Source organism: Sorex fumeus, unplaced genomic scaffold (assembly GCF_029834395.1).
Source record: "Sorex fumeus unplaced genomic scaffold, SorFum_2.1 ptg000044l, whole genome shotgun sequence".
Classification (NCBI taxonomy): domain Eukaryota; kingdom Metazoa; phylum Chordata; class Mammalia; order Eulipotyphla; family Soricidae; genus Sorex; species Sorex fumeus.
Window position 1 is genome coordinate 37,266,159 of NW_026606101.1, and position 24,009 is coordinate 37,290,167.

At 42.8% G+C, this 24,009-nt stretch overlaps 1 protein-coding gene across 2 annotated transcripts; it reads left to right on the top strand.

Annotated features, from left to right (window-relative positions):
- Window positions 1–804: 804 nt before the first annotated feature.
- ZNF133 (zinc finger protein 133) lies at window positions 805–8,058 on the top strand. Of its 2 annotated transcripts, none has more exons than XM_056121431.1 (3): window positions 805–931; window positions 2,924–3,019; window positions 6,055–8,058. In XM_056121431.1, the coding sequence occupies exons 1-3, from the start codon at window positions 811–813 to the stop codon at window positions 7,794–7,796; spliced, it is 1,959 nt and encodes a 652-aa protein (XP_055977406.1). In that variant the 5' UTR covers window positions 805–810; the 3' UTR covers window positions 7,797–8,058. The 2 variants fall into 2 exon arrangements, with proteins under 2 accessions (XP_055977406.1, XP_055977407.1); XM_056121432.1 differs by having other exon boundaries at window positions 6,058–8,058.
- The last annotated feature ends 15,951 nt before the right edge of the window (window positions 8,059–24,009 follow it).

A 24,009-nucleotide genomic window follows, 5' to 3' on the forward strand; every position in this document is an offset into this window, starting at 1 on the left:
CTCACAATGTTACTGGGGCTGCACGAGCAAATCGATGAACAACGGGAGGACAGTGACAGATTATTCTTTAAATTTAGAAAGTCTGTTGCTTTGCTATTGTCTAATTTTTATATGGTTTGCACTTCTTTCACTCTTGGTTTAAAGTTGTCTGAATGTTAAGGGCTCTGACTTTTTTGGTTTGTTTTGTTTTGGGGGTCCAAACCCAGCTGTATGCCCTACTCACTGTGTACTCGCTCCATCCCACTATTCAGGATCTTAAATGTGGATAGTCCTCAGTGCTTCTGCCTAGATAGTGACAGTAGTTTAAAGTTCTTGGAAAATGTGGTATGGTATGAGGGTCCAGAAGACAGTACAGCAGGCAAAGTGCTTGCCTTGTATACAGCCAACCCTGAGTTCAATCCCTGGCACCCCATACGGTCTCCTGAGGACCACCAGGAATGATACCTAGTACAGAGCCAGAAGTAAGTCCTGAGCACCACCAGGTGTGGCCCAAAACAAAACAAAATGGGTGTGGGGCAAGGAAAATAAGCTTAAATAATAGAGCACATGCCGGACATGCAAAGATCCTGGACTCTGTCCCCTTGTGCAGCCCCTGAAATGTGATTATGTCTGTGTCCCTCAGGCCCCGTTTAGCACTGCCAGGAATAGCGCCAGGCCTCCAAACTTTTTTTAAGGTTAAAAAGAAATAAAACCTTTAAGAAAAACACAGTAGAATTTGATGGTTCACTAACCTCCTTAGGGTGACCGCCTCCCTCCCTCCTGCCATCCTGAGTCCTGGCCGAGTGAGACTGTTCTGTGTTGCAGGCACACATGGCATTCAGAGATGTGGCTGTGGACTTCACCCGGGAGGAGTGGCTGCTGCTGAGCCCTGCACAGAGATCTCTCTACAGGGAAGTGATGCTGGAGACCTACAGCAACCTGTGCTCCCTGGGTAAGCCCAGTATCTTCCTAGGTCTCCACTCTGCTCTCCCCTTGCTTTTCATTTTATTAAATAATTTTTTTGAAGAACTATGACTTACAAAGTTATTGATAGGTGAATTTTAGGCATATAATATTTCAACACCAGTCCCGCCACTAGTATCAGCTTCCTTGCACCTGTTCCCAGATCCCAGATTCCCTCCCCAACCACACGCCCTGCCCCATCCCTGCCCCCCTCCACACCTGTCAACTTGACAGGCTCCTTACAAAGTTTGGTGGTTGCAGTTGCAGCTTAGATTTCATGTTCTGTGTTGTTGAGTCTGTGTTTGGGTATATGGTTCTACCCTGGACTTCCACTCTTTTCCCTGGGCGTGTCATTAGATTATACCTGAAGGAGGCATTTATTTTGCTTCCTCACATTGCCTTTGGATTGGGCACAAAAAAAAAAAAAGAATTCGGTTTTGGGGGTATGGTGCCGCCAGCAGGTCAATCTGTACCTGTGAGGTGAGTGCATCAGCAGCCTGATGATGCCTTCAGACTTCTAGATATCCCAAAATTGCTGCTGTGCCTTTGGCCAGACCTCAACAACTTGGGACCAAGTTTACCAAGAAAGTAAACGATCAAAAGTTAGGTATGTGGGAGACACACTCACAAACCACCTCCAACTCAGCTGTATAATTGAAGGCAAGGTCTCTCTGGTTCCTGATCAAACTGCTGAACGGCCATGATCCCAGAGACTCAGAAACCAATCTCGGAACCCAGTGGCTTTTGGTAAAGATGCATCCGGTCCCTGCAGTAGGTTACCTGCGCCGGGCCACCCCAGGTGGGAATAGGTTTCGTACCTTGGCCTGTTCCCCCTGGTGGCTCGGTGACCGCCATTCTCCAGAGGCCATTGAACAGTCAGGTTTGGGCTTGCAGTGACGAGACACGTGGGGCCTCACGGGGATAAGGGCGGAGCCGGCCCTTTTCTCCCTTCCCCAATGAGACCCCAAGTCACCGCCCACAAACAGCCTCTGTGGCTCTTGACCAAGCTGCTTAACGACCATTATCCCAGAGACTCAGGAACAAATCTTGGAACCCAGCAGGTTTTGGCAGAAGTCCTTCCAGATTTAATTGTTAAAATTTTGTAATTCCAAAATCACATGGCCACAACTGCAGCCATGTGACATCATATGTTATTCATAACCAGCAATAGAAAACAAACTGTCTGTGGTTGCCTTTTCGGCAGTTCTGAGTGTTGGGGTAAAATTCCAAATAATAATGGTGGGTTTGGGGTCGAAGTCTTGAATAAAATCAAAGTGGAGAGAGAGTAATATGGAAATCATCTGCCCCACAGGTAGGGAAAGGGTGTGGGGTGGGGGGATATACTGGGGTTTTTGGTGGTGGAAAATGGGCACTGGTGAAGGGACGGGATTTTCATCATTGTATGACTGAGACTTAAACCCAAAAGCTTTGTAACTGCTCTCACGGTGATTCAATAAATAAATTTATAAAAAAAAGGGGGGAAAAAGTGAGGTGAAGTTCATGCCCAATTCAATCAGCCTAATCAATGGCAGAATAAATAGCAATACTCCTACATTAAAAAGATAAAAACATTCATTTTCATGATTTTCCCCAGGGAAGGTCCAATTTTAGAGGTAAAAATAGGTGTCTCTCGCACACGTGTGTGTGCGCGCACACGCGTGTGCATGTGTAAGAAGTTTGTTATGTATGTGGGGTACACTATATTGAGGCCTTCTCCTTCCTTCACCTCACAGCCCCTTTGAGACTCTCTGCCTAAATTATCTTTTTCTGTTTTGTTTTTTAAATGAGGGAGATGTCATGCAGCCAGCATGTCAGAGGCTCCATGTTCTTCCCTGTCCTTTCCCTTCCTGCCATCCATTCCCAGGAGCTTGCTGACTGTCAGTTCTTGCCTCCCACCTTTGAATTTCCCCATACAGTTTTGAGTTCATGCACAGACCCTAGAACCTATAACCAGCGTCACCTTCTCTTTCCCTGTGTATAGGAATTCCATTTTCTAAACCCAAAATCATCACCCAGCTGGAACAAGGGAAGGAAACATGGAAGGAAGAGAGAAAATGCCCATCTGCAGCCTGTGCAGGTGAGTGGGGAGCATCGGCCAATGTCACGGAGTTGCAGTGCTGTGGGCAGGAGCAGAAGAGGCTGGGCTCCGTACATGGCTGCTGTGTGCAGGTGTGTGGTAGCTCTTCCCACACCATCAGTCTCCGCCCCCCTGCCCCCCATCCCCGTGCTGGCCTTTCCTGGTCTCACTTTCTCCTCCTTCTCCTCCTCCTCTTCCCCCTCCCCCTCCCCCCCCATGGTGTTTCACCTCTCTGCCCTCTACGTCACTCAGGTCTCCTTCTCTCTCTCTTCTCTCTCTCTCTCTCTCTCTCTCTCTCTCTCTCTCTCTCTCTCTCCCCCCCCGTCTCTCCCCCTCTCCCTCCCTTTCTCCTTTTTAAGATGCACCATAGCACTGTCCACTGCGGGGGGCCCTGCCAGACCACTCTCCGGCCCGCAGAGGTGGCCCTAGGATCCGTAGGTGCAGGGAAGGACCAACCGAATGAACATAAGACACAAGAGACAGAATGCAGTTCAGAAACAGAGAGAAAAAGGGACAGACTTTATTGGGGGCAATCAGGGTATATATCCATTAGTGAGGCAGCTACACAAAAGGTCGTGCCCATATATGGTTAGGAAGGTTTGTTTTCACATATCACGCATAAAGTTTATGCGTATCTTGTACCAGACATGAGGTAGTTACACAAAGGGCCATGTCCATATGATTTACCAGAAATGAGATAGATACACAAAGGGCCATGTCCATATGATTTATAAAATTTATATGCATCACGAACCAGACACGAGATAGTTACTTCTTGTTATTACTGACAGCCATGACAGATGTTCTCAAGATAACCATACATCAAGATAACCATACATAGCACTGGCTTTGCCTGTTGCGGGGTCACGTAGGTCAAGACAATCATACATAGCACAGGCTGTGCCTGCCGCGGGGTCGTAGGTCAAGATGACCATACATATAGCACAGGTACTTAGGCCCTTGGTCATTTAAAGGGCCAGCTTCCCACAGTCCTCCCCTTGTTCATCGATTATCTCAAGTAGGCACCAGTAACATCTCCACTGTGAGACTTGTTACTGTTTTTGGCATATCAAATATGCCACAGGGAGCTTGCCAGGTTCTGCTGTGCGGGCTTGATACTCCCGGTAGCTTGCTGGGCTCTCCAAAAGGGACGGAGGAATCGAAACCAGGTTGGTCATGTGCAAGGCAGACGCCCTACCTGCTGTGCTATAAAAATGCTGAGTGAATTACAGACAGCAGGGCCTGGGTGATAGCTCAAAGGGCAAGTGGGTCATGCTTGCATGCTTTGCTTACAGGAGGCTTGGGTTCAATCTCTAGCATGACATGGTCCCCCAAGCACCATAGGAACATTTGATGAGTAATCCTGAGCACCATTGGGTATAGCAAAAAAAAAAAGCAAAAAAATACTAGAACTAAAAATTTTTAAAAAGCTTTAAGGAAAGCTTAAAGAAAAAAATAAAAAGGTCAGTACAAAAAGCAGAATTCTGAAAACCTGTGAGCGAATTCTGAAAACCTGTGAGCGAATTCTGAAAACCTGTGAGCTAAGATTGAATTCTGTGTTTGTAAGTGGTTACCTTTTCAATGGTTAATGTAATATTCTCAGAGTTGCCTTTTAGTTCCCAAAGCTTAAACTGTTTAGCCCCATTGTGGTCCTCGAAACCCCACCAGGAGTGATCCCTGAACACAGCAGGGTATTGCCCCAAAACCAAATATAATTTTCAATTTTTAGTATATAAGTTTTTTTATTTTGCCCTGACTTAGTTCCTCCCAATAGAAAATAAGAATGAACATCACCTGAGCATCACTGGGAATGACCCAAGAAATAAGAGACAGAGAGGCATAGAGACAGAGACAGAGATGGAAAGAAAGACACAGAGACAGACAGTCAGTGACAGAGACAGAGGTACAAAGAAGGAGAAAGAATAAGCAAAAAAGAAGGAATAGGCCTGGGATGAAAGTTAGGTGAAAGTTTATCAAGTTCACTTGTTTATTACCAAGGAAAATGTGTTCTGGCCGTTCTGATGAGATCTTCAACCAGACTTCTATGATTGCTTGGTCTTTTTTTAACCCTATCAAGTGACAAGAGCCAGTTGCGATGGGACAGGACATTAAGTGTTGACATCTCTTACACAAGTGGTGTAAGAAGAAAATACCCCTTTTGAGTGTTGACAAGATAATCGTTTACATTAATTATAGAAATCAACAGAACTTAGATAAGTCAGGGCTCCCACAGATGGCGCATAAAGTGTGGTCCTTTGCCAAAACCATGTAGAAATTCTGGCAGAAAGTAATTCTCTAATAATGAGTAGCTCTTGGGAGATTCTAGCCCAGGTTTCTCACACACGATCTCTTTAACCAGTCCTTCACACTGCTTCCTATACAGGCTTCTCCAGGCGGAATGCCTCTCCTCTTTATCTATGCCTTTGTTCTCAGAGGGAAAGAAATGAAGCCATTTCCCATTTGGGTCTTAGGGTTAGAAACCTGTCAAGGAAATGATGCCCACTAAAAAATGTCTGATGGACATAGTTTGTAGCAATGTGGCAGATTGTGAACTTGATGATGAGGTTAACATATTCATCTCCTTTATTGAGCAGAATCTGCCTGTAAGACTTTAAAATCTGATGCCTAAGTGGGTGTTTTTGCATTGTGATGGAAGATAGATGTGACTGGCAAGACATGTAGGTCTTGTAAAGGAAGACTTGATTGGACAGAACGTAGGATTCTTTGGGTTTTATTTTTATTAATTATTGTTATTATTGTTGGTCTTTTTGGGTCACACTGTATGATGCTCAGGAGTTACTCCTGGCTCTGCATTCGGGATTTACTCCTCGCAGTGCTCGAGGGACCATGTGGGATTCTGGGGATCGAAACCAGGTCGGTCAGCCGAGTGCAAGGCAAATGCCCTACTCGCTGTGCTGTTGTTCCTGCCTCAGAGAGTTCTTGGGTTTTAAGCAATTCCAAGCCATGGAGACAGGGTGGGATTGTTAGTGCAGCCCTGCTCAGCTTCAGTTCTGACGTGGTCTTTCTCTCAACAGCAGAGGCAGTGCCAGAACTTCACCTCTGTCCTTTCTGCCCGTCAGATTTCTCCAGTCAGAAGCTTCATGTCCAGCGTGTGCTGTGTAATCATCCTCCCTGGATCTTTACATGCTTGTGCCCAGATGGTAATGTCCATCCAGGGGATCCATGCCTGGGTGACCAGAAGCAGCAGCCACAAGTATCTGATCCGAGTCCCTGGAGTGGCAAAGCAGAAGGTCAGGTGAGGGAAGATGTCAAGCCTTTGTTTGGCAAGACCAAGAGGACTTCAGGAGCATTCTCCAAGCTACCCCAGAGGCAGTCAGTCAGTTCTAGGAATGCTACCCGAGAGGCAGAAGCAGCAGCCATCCCTGCTCAGGTGGGGAGCCCTGAGGAAGCAGACAAGCTATTGAAGACAATAGAAGTCTTAGGGTTCGGAACCGTCAACTGTGGTGAGTGTGGACTAGGCTTCAGCAAGATGACCAACCTGCTTAGTCACCAGAGGATACACTCTGGGGAGAAGCCTTATGTGTGTGGGGTATGTGAGAAGGGCTTTAGTCTAAAGAAGAGCCTGGCCAGGCACCAGAAGGCCCACTCAGGGGAGAAGCCCATTGTGTGCAGGGAGTGTGGGCGAGGGTTTAACCGGAAATCAACGCTTATCATACACGAAAGAACACACTCTGGCGAAAAGCCATACATGTGCAGCGAGTGCGGGAGAGGCTTTAGTCAGAAGTCCAACCTCATCATCCACCAGAGAACGCACTCTGGAGAGAAGCCCTATGTGTGCCGGGAGTGCGGGAAAGGCTTCAGCCAGAAGTCAGCTGTAGTCAGGCACCAGAGGACACACTTGGAGGAGAAGACCATTGTGTGCAGCGACTGTGGTCTGGGCTTCAGTGACAGATCCAACCTTATCTCACACCAGAGGACACACTCTGGGGAGAAGCCTTACGCCTGCAAGGAGTGTGGACGATGCTTTAGGCAGAGGACCACACTTGTCAACCACCAGCGGACACACTCAAAGGAGAAGCCTTACATGTGTGGTGTTTGTGGGCACAGCTTCAGCCAGAATTCCACCCTCATCTCACACAGACGAACGCACACTGGAGAGAAGCCTTATGTGTGTGGGGTGTGTGGGCGAGGCTTCAGTCTGAAGTCACACCTTAACAGACACCAGAACATACACTCAGGGGACAAGCCCATTGTGTGCCAGGACTGTGGGCGTGGCTTCAGCCAGCAGTCCAATCTCATCCGACACCAGAGGACACACTCAGGAGAGAAGCCCATGGTGTGTGAGGATTGTGGACGAGGCTTCAGCCAGAAATCCAACCTCATTGCACATCAGAGGACACACTCAGGGGAGAAGCCATATGTGTGCCGGGAGTGTGGTAGAGGCTTCAGTCACCAGGCGGGTCTCATCAGGCACAGGAGGAAACACTCGAGGGAGAAGCCTTATGTGTGTAGGCAGTGTGGCCTGGGCTTGAACAGTAAGTCTGCTTTAGTCACGCATAAACGGGTACATTCAGAAGAGAAGCCTTGTGTCTGCAGGGAATGTGGCCAAAGCTTCCTCCAAAAGTCCCACCTCATCATCCATCAGATGGAGCACCAGGAGAAGCCTTACGTGTGTAAGACCTGTGGGCAAGGCTTTAGCCAGAAGTCTCATCTCAACAGACACAGGAAGATGAAGTCTGTCCATCACAAACCTCAGCTCCAACACCATCCCGAAACCCTTTCAGGGCAAACTTTAGACCTCTTACCACCTTCTTGAGAGGTGGTGGTGCAAACTAAATAAAAACTTGTATTCATCAAATGAAGCAGAGAAATGCATTCCATAAGTGGTCAAAGGTGTTTGGCTTAGTTTACTTTCTCCACACTGTCTTCTTCATGTTCCGTGGCTGTTTGTTCTAATAAACTACTCTTCTTTGTAAGACAAGAATGGCTTGGCTGTGTATCCTTCACTCGGATGTAAAGATAATAAATATGGAGTTGTTCCCATACCTTGAACTCAAGTCCATATTGCTCATGAATTTAATTCCTTAGAAGGCTTAAGAACTCAGCCTCTCATATTTATTGCCAATACAGTTGTATAGAGAGAGACCTTGGAACTATATTTAAGGGTTCGGTGTGGGAAGGGAATCTTCCATTGTCAAAAAATAATGACTTCTTTCTCCCGTAGCTGTCCTCCTTCCCTTGGCTTCTGTGATACCTCCCATTCTTGTGTTTTTCTACTAATAAAATCTAAATTTTCATTTCTTTATCATCCAAAATCACTATTATTGCCTGTTTTTCAGAGTTTAGTCCTTGGTTTTTCCATCTTTTTTTGTTCCTTTTAACAATACACTATCCTCAGTACTTCAAGGGGACAGTCTGAGGGCTTGGTCTATTTATGACCATGCAAATTTTTGGTCTCAGAGCTTTGGATTTCTACTTACATTCTCCAAAGTTATGGATAATTCCTGTTCCCACACAGATACTAGCTGTGCCACCTCATTAATACTCTAATAAAACTAATATTAACTATGTTCTTTCTGTAGCTTTCCAATAAGAGATAAGACTCATGAAACCAAATTCCTAAATCAGTAGGATTTAAGACTCCTTAGTATCCAAGATTCAGTCCCAGGCCGACTAGCCAAAACCGACCAAGAAGGACCAGAGCAGTTTTACTGGCAGGTAAGTTGCTTGCCTTGCACATTGTCAACCCAAATTCAATCCATGGAACCCCATAGGGTCCTCAAGCTCTGTCAGGACTGATCCCTAAGTGCAGAACCAGGAGTAAATCTGAGCACTTCTGGGAAGGACCTCTCTCCCTGCCTCACCCATCCCCCCCCCCCCCCCATATCCCATCCACAAACTGGCCAAGGTCTGTTAGCCACATACCCTTAGTAGTTCTCAGGTCACAGTGCTAAAGATATTTAACTCAATGTGAGTATTCTTAACTATACTTATGTCTGTTGTTTCATTCCAGACCAGTTTTGCTCAAAACAAGTGAACTTTTTCATAAAGATTACCTCAAGTACAACTGTAACTTTCATTTTTATGAAGAGTTTAGAAGATTTAAGTATACAGCTCCAGACCCTCTTAGCAATAGAAAATCATTGATATATTTTTAAGGATCTCCAATAATGCATCGACATTCAATTCAAAGCAGAGAGCATTATGCCTTGAAGATCTTCGTAGATGAAGTGAACTTCAATGAAAAGACATGAATCGTGTGACATTGTAATCAAAAGAGCAGATTCATCTGAAAAGGACAGAACACCTACTGGGTGGCAGGTTGAGAAATCTAACTCGGGAATAGTGGCCATTTATTTAAAAAAAAATGTAACACTGACACATGGAGATACTGAGGGGACTGATGCCCAGAATTTCATCTCCACAAAAAGTTATTGCCACATAGTACATGCCTAGATATAACATCCTTTTTATATTAGACTTAAAAATAAATACACATCCTGAAAGTAGACTATAGACCAAACATGATTGCCATTCAATGCCTCTTTTGCAAACCACAACACCCAAGAGGGGAGAGAGAACAAAAGGGAATGCCCGTCACAGAGGCAGGAGGGGATGGGGGGTGGGAGAGATACTGGAATCCTTGGTGGTGGGAAATGGGCACTGGTGGAGGGATGGGTATTTGATCATTGTATAATTGAAACCCAAACACAAAAATTTGTAAGTATACAACTGTACCTCATGGTGTCTAACTAATAAAAAGTTAAAAAGTTAAAAAATAAAAGAATTCTGAGATGAAATGCTGAGAATGTTCAAGGTACTCAGAGAATCAATGGAGAAGACATCCAGAAAATCAAAGGAAGAAATGAAAGAAACAGAACGGATAGTCGAGAAAATACAGGAAGAAATGAGAGCAGAAATAAAGCTACAAAAAGAAGTGTCACAAAGGATTCGAAAGATGAAATTAAAAACTCAGTGGGTGCCCTCAACAATAGAATGACTACAGCCGAAGACAGGATCAGTGAGCTTGAAGATGAACAGCAGAAATCATATAGGCAACAACAATGGGGAAAGACCTAAAAATGCTGTAAGGCAAATCAGAGACCTAGGGTATGACGCCAAGAACAACAACATTAGAATCATCAGAGTACCAGAAGGACAGGGAGGCAACCCCAATGAAAAAGCCACAGTGAAATAAATCATTGCTGAAACCCTCCAAGCCCGAAGACCATGGTGGGATATGGTGAAAAAACTCAATGAAATGAACACCTTACCAAGAATACTTTATCCAGCTAAACTCTCACTCAAACTTGATGGAACAATACACCATTTTATAGATAAACAACAGTTCAGGAACTTCATAGACTCAAAACCAAACCTAAAAGAAACATTAAAGGGGCTCGTGTAACACAAGAAGGAAAACACCTACAAGCACAACCAACTCCTACAGAAAGGTGGCATAAAAACCCATGACACTAATCTCTCTCAATGTCAATAGTCTAAATACACCAATCAAGACACAGAGTGGCAAAATGGATTGGGGAACTGAAACCAACATTCTGCTGCTGACAAGAAACTCATCTGAACAGTCAGAGCAAACACAGGCTCAAAGTTAAAGTATGGAAAACAATCCAGCAAGCAAACAGCTCCCTCAACAAAACTGGGGTGGTCATACTAGTATCCAACAACATAAATTTCAGGTTGAAAAAGATTAGAAGGACAGCGAAGGCCATTTCTTTTTATCAAGGGATACATACAATAGGAAGAAATCACACCCTTAAATGTATACACACCTAATGAGGGACCAGCTAAATATGTGAAACAACTGCTAACAGATTTTAAGGAGGACATTGCTAGCACCACAATAGTAGTCGGAGACTTCAACATTGCCTTACCACCTCTGGATAGATCAAGAACAAAACTCAACAAGCAAACATTGGCTTTGAAGGAAGAAATAGAAGAGAGAGGGCTAATAGATCTATACAGGGCTTTACACCCCCAAAAGAAAGAATACACATTCTTTTCCAGTGCACAGGGAACATTTTCCAAAATAGACCACGTGCTAGGCCATAAAACATTCGTCAGTAGAATCAGGAAGACAGAAATAGTATCAAGAATCTTTTCAGACCGCGATGTGCTGAAGATAGAAGCGAATCACACACAGACATAGAGAGCCAAATAAAACATCTGGAAATTAAATAACAATGTTGAACAACGAGTGGGTCAGGAAGGAAGTCAAGACACCTGGAAACAAATGAGAATGAAGATATGAGCTACCAGAACCTATGGGATGCAACTAAAGCCATATTAAGAGGAAGATTTATAGCTTTGCAAGCATTTGTAAGGAACAAAGGGCCTACATAGATAACCTGACCTCACAGCTCAAGATCTTAGAAAAAGACCACAAAATGAACAGAAACTTTCTCAAAGAAGAAATCCGAATGGCTGAAAGGCACAGGAGAAAATACTCTACATCTTTAACCATCAGGGAGATGCAGATCAAAACAACAATGAGATATCATTTCACACCACAGAGACTGGCCCATATCCAAAAGAACAAAAGCAACCTGTGTTGGTGCAGATGTGGTGAGAAAGGGACCCTCCTTCACTGCTGGTGGGAATGCCAACTGGTTCAACCCTTTTGGAAAACAGTATGGACGAATCTCAAAAAATTAGAAATTGAGCTCCCATTTGACCCAGCAATACCACTCCGGGAATATACCCCGGAGAGGCAAAAAAGTATAGTTGAAGTGACATCTGCACTTGTTTGTTCATTGCAGCACTGTTTACAATAGTTAGAATATGGAAAAAACCTGAGTGTCCGAGAACAGATGACTGGTTAAAGAAACTTTGGTACATCTACACAATGGAGTACTCTGTAGCTGTTAGGAAAAATGAAGTCATGAAATTTACAGACAAGTGGTACTACATGGAAAAGATCATGCTAAGCGAAATGAGCCAGAAAGAGAGGGACAGACGTAGAAAGATTGCATTCATCTGGGGAACATAAAGTAACAAAATAGACTAACCCCCAAGAATAGCTGTAATAAATACCAGGAGGTACACTCCATGACTTGGAGCCCAACCTCACACTCTAGGGGTAAAGGCAGCTCAGATAGAGAAGGGAGCACCAAATAAAGGGTGTTGGGAAGATCTGCCGAGGATAGGAGATGCATGCTGAAAGTAGACTATAGACCGAACATGATTGCCAACCAATGCCTCTTCTGCAAACCACAGCACCCAAAAAGAGAGAGAGAACAAAAGGGAGTGCCAAGCCACAGAGGCAGGGGGATGGGAAGGTGGGAGGGATACTGGGATTGGTGGGGGTGGACAATGGGCACTGGTGGAGGGATGGTTATTTGTATAACTGAAACCCAAGCACAAAAATTTGTAAGTCTACAACTGTACCTCATGGTATTTCACTAATAAAAATAAAAAAGACCAACAAAGGAACACAAATTTGGCTCAAGGAAAGAAATAATAAAACTTAGAGCAGAAATTAACAACATGGAAACAAAAAATTCCAAAAGGCCAATGAAACCAAGAGCTGGTTCTTTGAGAAAATGAACAAGATTGATAAACCACTAGCAAGACTCACAAAGAGAGAGAGAGAACCCTAATAAACCAAATCAGAAATGAAAAGGGACATCACAGAAGAGACCAATGAAATTCAAAAGATCATCAGAGACTACTTTGAGAATCTGTATGCCAAATAAACAAAAACCTAGAAGAAATGAATAAATTCCTGCATTCCTATAATCTCCAAAGATTGAACCAAGAGGACTTTGAATACCTGAATAGACCCCCTCATATCAAGGAAATTAAAACTGTAATCAAAAGTCTTCCCAACTCTTTGGCTGATCACAGCGCCCAGGAGGAGAGAGAGAACAGGGGGGAATGCCCTGCCACAGTGGCAGGAGGGGATGGGAGGATGGGGGGGGAGGGATATTATCCTGGTGGTGGAAAATGGGCACTGGTGGAGGGATGGGTATTTGATCGTGGTATGACCGAGATCCAAGCACAAAAATTTGTAAATCTACAACTGTACCTCATGGTGTTTCACAAATAAAAAAGAAAAAAAAAAGTCTTCCCAAACACAAAAGCCCAGGCCCAGATGGATTCACTAGCGAATTCTTCTATATTTAAAGAAGATCTGTTGCCAGTAGTCCTCAAGACTTTCCAGGAAATCGAAAAAACAGGAACTCTCCCTACAGCTTGTATGAGGCACATGTCTCCCTAATGCCAAAAGCAAACAAAGACACCACCAACAAAGAAAACTATAGGCCAATATCCCTGTTGAACACAGATGCGAAGATCCTTAATATAATATTAGCAAGTAGAATCCAACAACTCATCAAAAAGATCATACACCACGACCAAGTGGGATTCATCCCAGAGATGGAAGGATGGTTTAACATTTGTAAATCAATCAACATAATCCATCATATCAACAAGTAAAAATAAAAACCATATGATCATGTCAATAGACGCAGAAAAGCATTCGACAAGATTCAGCACCCGTTCATGATGAAAACTTTCACCAAAATGGGAATAGAAGGGACCTTCCTCAATATAGTCAAAGCCATCTACCACAAGCCTATAGCAAGAATTTTCCTCAATGGGGAAAAAGTAAGGGCCTTTCCTCTAAGATCAGGGACAAGACAAGCCCACTATCACCACTTCTGTTCAATATAGTACTGGAAGTACTTGCAGTGGCGATTAGGCAAGAAAAAGACATTAAAGGCATCCAGATAGGAAAGGAAGAAATCAAGCTCTCACTATTCGCAGATGATATGATACTATATTTTGAGAATCCTAACTCCTCTACCAAGAAACTGCTATAAACAATGGACTTGTACAGTAAAGTCTCAGGCTATAAAATTAATACCCCAAAATCCATGGCCTTCCTATACACAAAAAATGAGACAGAGGAAAGTGGCATGAAAAAAACAATCCTGTTCACAATCATGCCCCAGATAATCAAGTACCTTGTAATCAGTCTAACTAAAGAGGTAAAGGACCTCTACTATGAAAACTGCAAAACACTAATCCATAAAATAAAAGAGGACACGAGGAAAAGGAAACATATCCCCTGCTTATGGATAGGAAGAATTAACATTGTCAAAATGGCAATACTCCCCAAAGCACTATACAGATTCAATGAGATCCCTATAAGGATACCCATGAAATTCTTCAAAGAAATAGATCAAGCACTCCTGAAATTCATATGGAACAACAAATGCCCACTAAAGCAATTCTTGGGAAAAAGAAGAGGGGAGGCATTACCATCCCCAACCTCAAACTCTTCTACAAAGCAGTAATAATTAAAACAGCATGGTACTGGTACAAAGGCAGAGCCGCAGACCGATGGAACAGGGTGGAATATTCGTACTAACAACCCCAAATCTATGAACATCTAATCTTTGATAAGGGAGCAAGAAATGTGAAGTGAAGCGAGGAAAGCCTCTTTAACATGTGGTGCTGGCATAACTGGACAACCACATGCAAAAAAATGGGTTTAGACCTTGACCTAACTCCAGGCACAAAAGTCAGGTCAAAATGGATTAAAGATCTCAACATCAAGCCAAAATCCATAAGGTACATTGAAGACACGGTCAGCAAAACCCTCCACGATATTGAGGCTAATGGTATCTTCAAAGATGACACTCCACTGACCAACCAAGTGGAAACAGAGATAAACAAATGGGACTATCTTAAACTAAGAAGCTTCTGTACCACAAAAGGTACAGTGGCCAAAATACATAAACAATCTACAGAATTGGAAAGGATATTCACCCAATACCCATCGATAAGGGATTGATATCAAGGACATACAAAGCACTGGTAGAACTCCACAAGAAGAAAACAGCCAACACCATCAAAAAATGGGGTGATGACAAGAATAGCTGAGATCAGCACCAGGAGGATTACTCCATAGCTTAGTGGCCAGCCGGGCATTCTAGAGGAAAGGGCAGCTCAGATAGAGAAGGGAGCACCAAATAAAGGGTGTTTGGAGGATCCTCCCAGGAGGGGAGATGCATGTTGAAAGTAGACTATGGACTGAACGTGTTTGCCACTCAATGCCTTTTTTGCAGACCACAACACCCAAAAGGAGAGAGAGAACACAGGGGATTGCCCTGCCACAGAGGCAGGGGGGATAGGGGGATGGGGGTGGGGGGGATATTATCCATGGTGGTGGAAAATGGGCACTGGTGGAGGGATGGGTATCTGATCATTGTATAATCGAAACGCAAGCACAAAAAATTGTAAATCTACAACTGTACCGCATGGTGTTTCACTAATAAAAAAAAAAGAAAAAAAATGGGATGATGAAATAAACAGAAACTTTCTCAAAGAAGAAATCCGAATGACTAAAAGGCACATGAGAAAATGCTCTACATCACTAATAATCAGAGAGATTCAGATCAAAACAACAATGAGATATCATTTCATACCACAAAGATTGGCCCACATCCAAAAGAACAAAAGCAACCGTTGCTGGTGCGGATGTGGCAAGAAAGGGACACTCCTTTACTGCTGATGGGAATGCTGACTGGTTCAGCCCTTTTGGAAAACAATATGGATGATTCTCAAAAAATTAGAAATAGAGCTCCCATTTGACCCAGCAATACCACTCCTGGGAATATATCCCGGAGAGGCAAAAAAGTATAGTCGAAATGACATCTGCACTTCTATGTTCATTGTTGCACTGTTCACAATAGGCAAACTCTGGAAAAATCCTGAGTGCCCAAGGACAGATGACTGTTTAAAGAAACTTTGGTACATCTACACAATGGAATACTATGCAGCTGTTAGAAAAGATGAATTCATGGGTCTGGAGAGAGAGCGCAGCGGGTAGGGTGTTTGCCTTGCATGCGGCCGACCCGGGCTCAATTCCCAGCATCCCATGTGGCTCCCCTAAGCACTGCCAGGAGTGACTCCTGAGTGCAGAGCCAGGGTAACCCCTGTGCATCGCCAGGTGTGACCCAAAAAGCAAGAAAAAAAAGAAAAGATGAAGTCATGAAATTTACATACAAGTGGTTCAACATTGAGAGTATCATGCTAAGTAAAATGAGTCAGAAAGAGAGGGACAGGCACAGAAAGATTGCATTCATCAGTGGAATATAAAGTAACAAAATAGGAGACTAACACCCAAGAATAGATGAGATAAGTACCAGGAGGTTTGCTCCATGGCTTTGAGATCAGCCTCACATGCTGGAGGAAAAGGCAGCTCAGATAGTCTGAACCAAGATGAGTGCAGAGGCAGGAGTAACCCCTGAGCACAGCTAGGTATGTGTTGTACGAACGTTCAGTGAGGCGATTTGAGGCATTGAGATTGCACGCAAAATAAAGTAATAATTCATGGAGGATAACAACTGTCTCTGGTATTGTGACTCAGAGCAGCCTGTTCAGCCTCCTTTTATTAGCTGCCTTATCATATCCAATGAAATTCAGCCACGTAGGCAGAAGATGTAAATTAACATGGTCAGTTAACAGAAACATAGACAGTGAACAGAAACAGAAACAGTCATTTACATAAACAGAAACATAGTTCATGACCTCCTCACATCCTGGGTCTGTGACAAACGGAAAGAAGGTTTACATTCAAAGCCTAACTATCCTGAGATATGTGAGAGGAAGAAAGCTGCTGCTTTGTGCTGCAGAAACTTGCTGGCCACAGAGGGTTACTTTTTCCCTTTTCCATATCAATCAGACTCTCAAGCTTAGGCTCACCCACTTAGTGTAATGTGGGGTCCTGGCCCTGCTTAGATCAGAGTCCAAGGACTCATCTTCATGGTATGGTTGTGCACCAACAGGTATGGTCCCATAACAAATAAAAATTTTGTTCAATATGATATACTTTAGGTTAAAAAAAGATGGGGGGCCTATAGAGAGTAATTTTGGAAGAACTTAAAGTTAATTGTATGCACCAATTCCCAAAACTTATTTCTGCTATGGTAATGATGTAATTGGTGGAATTTCTGGAACATTATCTCTGAAACAAAATTTTTTTCCAACTAGCCCAAGAAATGCATTTTTCTGTCCAAATTCACTCAGAAAGTTTAGTTTTGGAACCTAAACTTACCTGTTTCTTTATTTTTCGTTTAAATTTTCTTGCAATAATACTAAAATATAGTCTGGAAAATTCAATTTTACCCAAATTAACTAAATCTTACAAGTTTATTGAAGTTTTAAATTTTTTAACCATAAAAAAATAAAGTAAAACCAGATCTCATGCATCACAAAGTATATACTTTACCACTGAGTCATATCCTGGTCCCTTTGTAGGTTTTATAGAATATATATATGTACATATATATATATATATATGAAAAATGCTTTTGGGTCACACCCAGCGATGCAGAGGGGTTAGCCCTGGCTCTACACTCAGGAATTACTCCTGGTGATGCTGGGGATCATATGGGATGCTGGGAATCGAACCTGGGTCGGCCACGTGCAAGGCAAATGCCTTACCCGCTGTGATATCACTCCAGCCCCTAGAAATAATATTTTTACCACAGATTTTTAAAAACTCAGAAATGTGACAGTTTAGCAACATTTTCTCAAATTTTTATTTATAAATTGTATGCTACGCTATTTTTTAAATAACATAGAAAATATACCTTTTCATCCAAATTATTTTAAACTGTAGACTTAGAGGTCACAAGTCCTTTGTTGAGTTCATCTTTTCCCCTGAATAATGGACCAGAACATGATTTTGAAAATACAGTTTTATATGAATAGTGGGGATAAAGTAATATGTCAAATATTTGCCCCAGATGCTCTTAAAAATGTTTTTACCCAAATCTGCTCAGATTTGGGGTTTATTACAACTAGTTTTTAGAGTATTAGTACTAGAACTAGTACTAGAGATTTTCATTTAAGATATGCAGAAAATATGATTTCTTATCCAAATTTACTCATATCTTGTTATCTTTTTAACCTAAGTTCTGTGCAATTCTTTTTTTCTAAATAGCCTCAAAATAAAGAGTACTCAGGTTAGAGCCAATAGTGAAATTTTGGACATAATTCCTACACCAGGTTTTCTGTCAGAATAGCCTAAGTACATGGTGCATTATCCATATGTCGTCAAGCTGTAGGGAGAATTCTGGTAAATCCTTTACCAGATTATTCTTTGCTAATAGCCATAAAATATTTTTATTAAAACTTACTGAGGTTATGTTTATTAGACATAAATTCTATGCCATGTTTTCTTCCAAAATCACCACCAAACATTTTTTTTTAATTTTTATTAGTGAGACACCATGAGGTACAGTTGTAGACTTACACATTTTTGTGCTTGGGTTTCAATTATACAATGATCAAATACCCATCCCTCAACCAGTGCCCATTTCCCACTACCATGGATCCCAGTATCCCTCCCAACCCCCATTCCCCACATCCCACCCTGCGTCTGTGCCAGGGCATACCCTTTTGTTCTCTCTCTCCTATTGGGTGTTGTGGTTTGCAAACATATTTTTAAACTCCTTTCAAATATCAGTTTTTGAACTAAATTTCGTGAACAGATTTTTCTTCCCAAAAAAATGTGTTTCTTTAGCTCTAACTTCCATGGCATTTTTTTTCTTCCAAAATGGCACAGAAAGATGACTTTTCATCCAAATTTGCCCCAAAAATGCTTTTAGACATAATCTACCTGCTATATTTTTCTTCCAGAATTGTATGAAAGAAAAATATTTGATCAACATTTTAGGACATGAATCCTTTATACTATTTTTTCCAAAATGTCACAAAAATCATTTTAATGTTCAAATTAATGTTGTGGAGTATTTTTTAAATATTAAGGTCTGATTTTTTATTGAAACACTGTGAATAACAAAATTACAAAGATACTTATGATTTGATATGAATATATTGAATAATTTATATATGAATGTAAGGTAGGACTTTTAAATTCAATTTGAATCAAGTTGTATGTTATTTTTCAAATATTTAAGTTACTTTTTTGTTTTGCTTCATTTTGGGACCACACCTGGCTATAGTCAGGTGCTAGTTGGACCATATGCTGCCAGGGATCCAGTCTGGATCTGCCTCACGCAAGGCAAATGCCCTGCCTGCTCTAAGATCGCTCAGACTGCTTTGGCCCCTTTGAAGTTAATTTCAAAGGAAAATAAAACATATGACCTAACTTCCTTCCTTTTTTTTTTCTTTTAGGGACACACCCAGTGATACACGGGTTACTCCTGGCTTTGCACTCAGGAATTATTCTTGGCGGTGCTTGGGGGACCATATGGGATGCTGGGAACCGAACCCGGGTCGGCCGTGTGCAAGGCAAAGTCCCTACCCACTGTACTATCGCTCCAGCCCCTGACCTGACAATTTTTAAAAGTTTGAGACTTTTTCCTACGCTATTATAAAACTTAGTTAAAATAAGGTTTAATACATTTTGAAAACTCTCTGACACAGTTACAAGTTGTTCACCATTGGGTTTCAGTCATGCAATGTTCCCTTCATCGTGGTTCACTTCCCACCATCAATGTCCGCACTTTACCTCCTGCCAGTCTCCCTACCCCACCGAGCTGGTTGAATATTTTCATTGTGAAGAATATTTGTTGCTGTAAAATCAGAAACAGGTGTGAAAAGACTAAGAAATTGTCTTTCCGCATATAGAATATTCTGTAATTTTACTTTTTATTGAGGTAATGTGGGTTTACAATGGTTTCCATTTATCCAATTCAGCTCTGTAATTGCAAAGCTATTTTGCAATCCCCACACCCCATGTCAACAACCTCTACAGAAGGTCCCCTGTCCCCTGCTGCTCTTCAGAATCCATTTGTTACTCTATTGGCAATTCTCAGGGTTTTTCCCATAGGGGACTATCTAATTCCTGCTTTGTTTCTCTGTACTCCACGTTTGAATGAGACCATCTGGTGTTTGTCTTTTTACTTCCGGCTCACTTCACTCAGCTTGGTGAGTCCAAGAGCTCCTTCAAATTTCATCCAGGTTGCAGCAAATTGCATGGTTTCATCTTTTCTCATAACTGAATAGTGTTCCATTGCATCTCAAAATTTCTTTGTCCATTCATCTGCATAGGGCACTAGGTTTATTTTCAGTATTTGGTTGTCATGAATAATGCTTGATGAACATAGGTGTACATATATCCTATGGATTAATATTTTAGTATTCTTGACGTAGATGCTTGGAAAGAAATTGCTAGGTCATATGGAAGCTCTCATTAATTTTCTGAGAAGTCTTCATATCATTTTCCATAACGTCTTATTGAGACAGTGGTTCCACTGACAATGAAGTTCCCCTTTTCCCTGAAACTCCATCAACCTAATGTATATTTTATTGGTGGGACTGGAATGACACTAGAGAGAACAGGATACTTGCTTTATATGCGGTCTACCAGAGTTCAATCCCCAGCATCTCATATGGTTCCCTGAGCACCACCAGGAATGCCAAGCCACGAGTAATCTCTGAGCATTGTGGAGTGTGCCCCCACCCCCCCACCCCTGCAAAGAAAAGAAAAAGACTAATCCTGAATGCAAATCAAGTATTAACCCCTGAGCATGGCCAGGTATGGCCAAAAACAAAACAAGCACAAAAACCTCAAAGTGTATGCTATTTTGAATTAAAGTCTCTTCTAGATTATTTTTTAAAAATAGCTCAGAAAGAGACAGCCACCAGCAAGTAAACTCATCGGCCCAAGCAAGAAAAAAGATCAGCCCAGTTTTACAGATTCACAACTAATCTCAGATGAGATTAGTCATTGCAAGCCAAGTCACTAAAATTCACGGGTGCACAAGTCTTCCATCTGAAAACCCAGGGATGGCCCCCTGAGGTGGTGGGTTGAGTCCCCATTCTGTGAAGCACTAGCAGCCAAACCCAGTCCCACATCTGCTGCAGTATCAGTGGCCCATCTCTGCAGAGACAAAACCCCCTATTCCTTCCCCATCCTTCTGGGAGCCCTAAAGCCACACCTACATACCACAACCTCTCGTGTAAACTCCTCAGCCCAGCTGTACAGACCCTGGAGCTCTTGGACATGTCCTTCCGCAACACTGAAATCCCAGTTGGGGGACCACATGGGATGGGAAAGTAACAGAGAAGTCAACTAAGCTCAGTAAACAAAAGTAATGAACACAGCTGCTGTCAGGCAATGAACATCTCAATAAACTTTCAATCTCAGTAAACCTTCAGACAAGGACGCCATGGTGAGATATAACAATTTTCACAAATTTTCTTTTAGTGAAGTGTTTTCATTAGCCATTTAGTTTTAACAAACAATACAGAATAAATGATTTGTGCCTGCAAAAAACAGGGAGAGAATATGAAAGATGTGTCTTCAAAGAGACATTTAAGATACACAAATGGTTAACAGGGATATGGGGGGGCGAAGTGCTTTTCATTCTTATCAGGAACATGCAAGTCAAAATGACAACGAGATATCATCTCATACTAGAGACACTGCAACACATCAAAAAAAGTAGAAACAACCAGCGCTGACAGGGTTGTGGGGAAAATGAAACCTCATACACTGTTGGTGGGAAATGTAACCTGGTCAGACTCTAAGTAAAACCATAGAGACTTCTCAAAAAATTAAATATGGAGCTTCCATATGACCCAGAAATGTTATTCCAGGGCATCTGTCCTAAGAGCCAAAAAAATTGAATTCAAAGACTGAAGATATAGTATAGCAGGCAGGGCACTTGCCTTCCTACTAACTGATATGAGTTTTATTCTTGGTACCCCATATAGTTCCCTGAGCACTGCCAGGAGTGGTCGATGAAGTGCAGAGCCAAAAGTAAGCTCTGGGCACCACCAGCTATGGTCCCAACCAAACCAAATCAAACAATAACTAAATGAATAAATACCCTATTTTATTATTATTTATTTATTTATTTATTTATTGCTTTTTGGGTCACACCCAGCGATGCTCAGGGCTGACTCCTGGCTCTGCACTCAGGAATCACTCCTGGCGGTGCTCAGGAGACCATAAGGGATGCTGAAATCTAACCTGGATCGGCCGCGTGCAAGGCAAACGCCCTACTCACTGTGCTATTGCTCCAGCCCTTAACTAAATGTATTCAGAAAGACATTTGCACTCCTATTTATTGCAATACTATTCACACATAGCCAAGATCTACAAACAATCCATGTGCCCAGGAGTAAATGAGATATAGAAACTGACATATACAAGAGACCAGAGTGATAGATAGTGGTTAGGATGTTTCTCTTACACGTGACTGACCTGGGTCCAACCCCTGGCATATAAGACAGCAGTAACCCCTGAGATCGCCAGGTGTGCCCCTCTCCCAAAATAAACCATTACCTATCTCTCTATATCTGTCTACCCAATAAGTGTTAAAAAAAAAAGATGACCCTACATTCATTTTTTTATGGGTGGAATTGAAGGGTATTGTGTTGAATGAAGTGAATTAAAGGTAAAGGGACAAATACCAAATGATTTCTGTCATATGTGGTGCATAAAGAAATATACAAAGGAAATAAAATATTCCCCCCCACCAAAAAAAAAGAGAGTAACTGAAGGTGAGTTTTTACAACTCCATGAAGAAATAAAGTTAAAAAATGCAGCATGAGACATTCTCTAACAAGAAACATTTACCTTCATGATCCCTTGCAAAAGGCACCTGAAACCAGTGGTCAGTTAGTGGACACCCTGTTATTGGATCAGCCCAGAGTCCCACCATCTACAAGAGAAGACAATTTCAACTTCCAACTGGATTGTTTCTGACGCATAGCTTAGTTGCATGGAATTCAGAACGCAGTGACCTTTACTGAGTCATAGCATATAGGAGCTTCTGGAGCATTCGGAGCACAGGGAAAGTGTGAGTCACCTTGTAAGCAACAATAGTGACGCTTTGCCCCTGCCCACTAAGGACGGGAGGCTGGTGCCCCCGAGCAGCGACATCGGGGCGGAGGTGGCTGCGTTCACTCCTACTGCAGTGGATGGGTGACCCTGACCCCAAGAGTTGCGGGAACGAAGAAAGAAACCAGCTCGCCAAGGAGAGAGCTGGGCTTCTGAGGTTCCCACCTTACAGGTGCTGAGGCTGTCCAGAAGCACTTCAGCGAAGAAATCCAGCTCAGGGAGAGTTCCTAGCCCGAGGGGAATGCAAGAAGGGTGTGGGCCGCCCAGCAAACACCAACCCGGGGCAGCCGCAGAGACCAGGCCAGTGCTCCAGCAACCCGCCCCCCAACCCCGCTGGTTCTCCAGCTATGCCCTCGCCGGTGCTCTAGCAACACCCTCCCCCCCGCGGCGTTGCTCCAGCAACCCCCACCCCCTTGCTCCAGCAACTCCCTCCCACCCACCGCCGGTGCTCCAGCAAAGTGCCCCCCTCAACGCTACCCTCCCCCGTGCTCCAAATGCTTCTCACCAAGCTGCCCACATAAGTTAGAGAATTGTCAGTGCCCAGAACTTGGCTGAAGATGATGTGGAATGAGAAACAATGTCAATTTATTAATCTCAGTTAAAAAATATTTTAAACTTTTAACTCAGAAGATCTTGTAGAAGGTGTGGTCTTCTTTATAGAACTTCTCCATCTCCATGTAGAACTTCTCAATTTCTCCTTCATCATAATTGGATGTTGGTGCGTAGACAACAAAGATAGAAACTGCCGGCAGTGAGCCACATCTATTCAAGTGTAATCTTCTGATTTAGGTTGTTAGGCATTCAAATGAATCCATGTTTATGGCCAAGTTTGAGTTGACAAGGACACCGACTCCACTGACACCTCTTTTGTCGCATGTTTGGAGGAACAGTTCTTCTCCAGTGTTGAAAACTCCGTGATGTGATTGACACCTTCTCGTCCCAGTTAGACCAATGATATCATACTTGATCTTTTGCGCTTGCACCATCAGGTCCTCAATTGATGCATCTGATGCCAGCGTACGTGCATTGAAAGTACAGACAGTCATTTTTGTCCTTCTTCGTTTTGGCAGCCTAGGTCGGTCCTGAGATTTTATGAGCCTCTCCTTCCTCATCCTTCTTAAAGCTGCCATATTGATGGCTCTTTCAGGGTCAGGAGAATGGGACCCATTTACTGGTT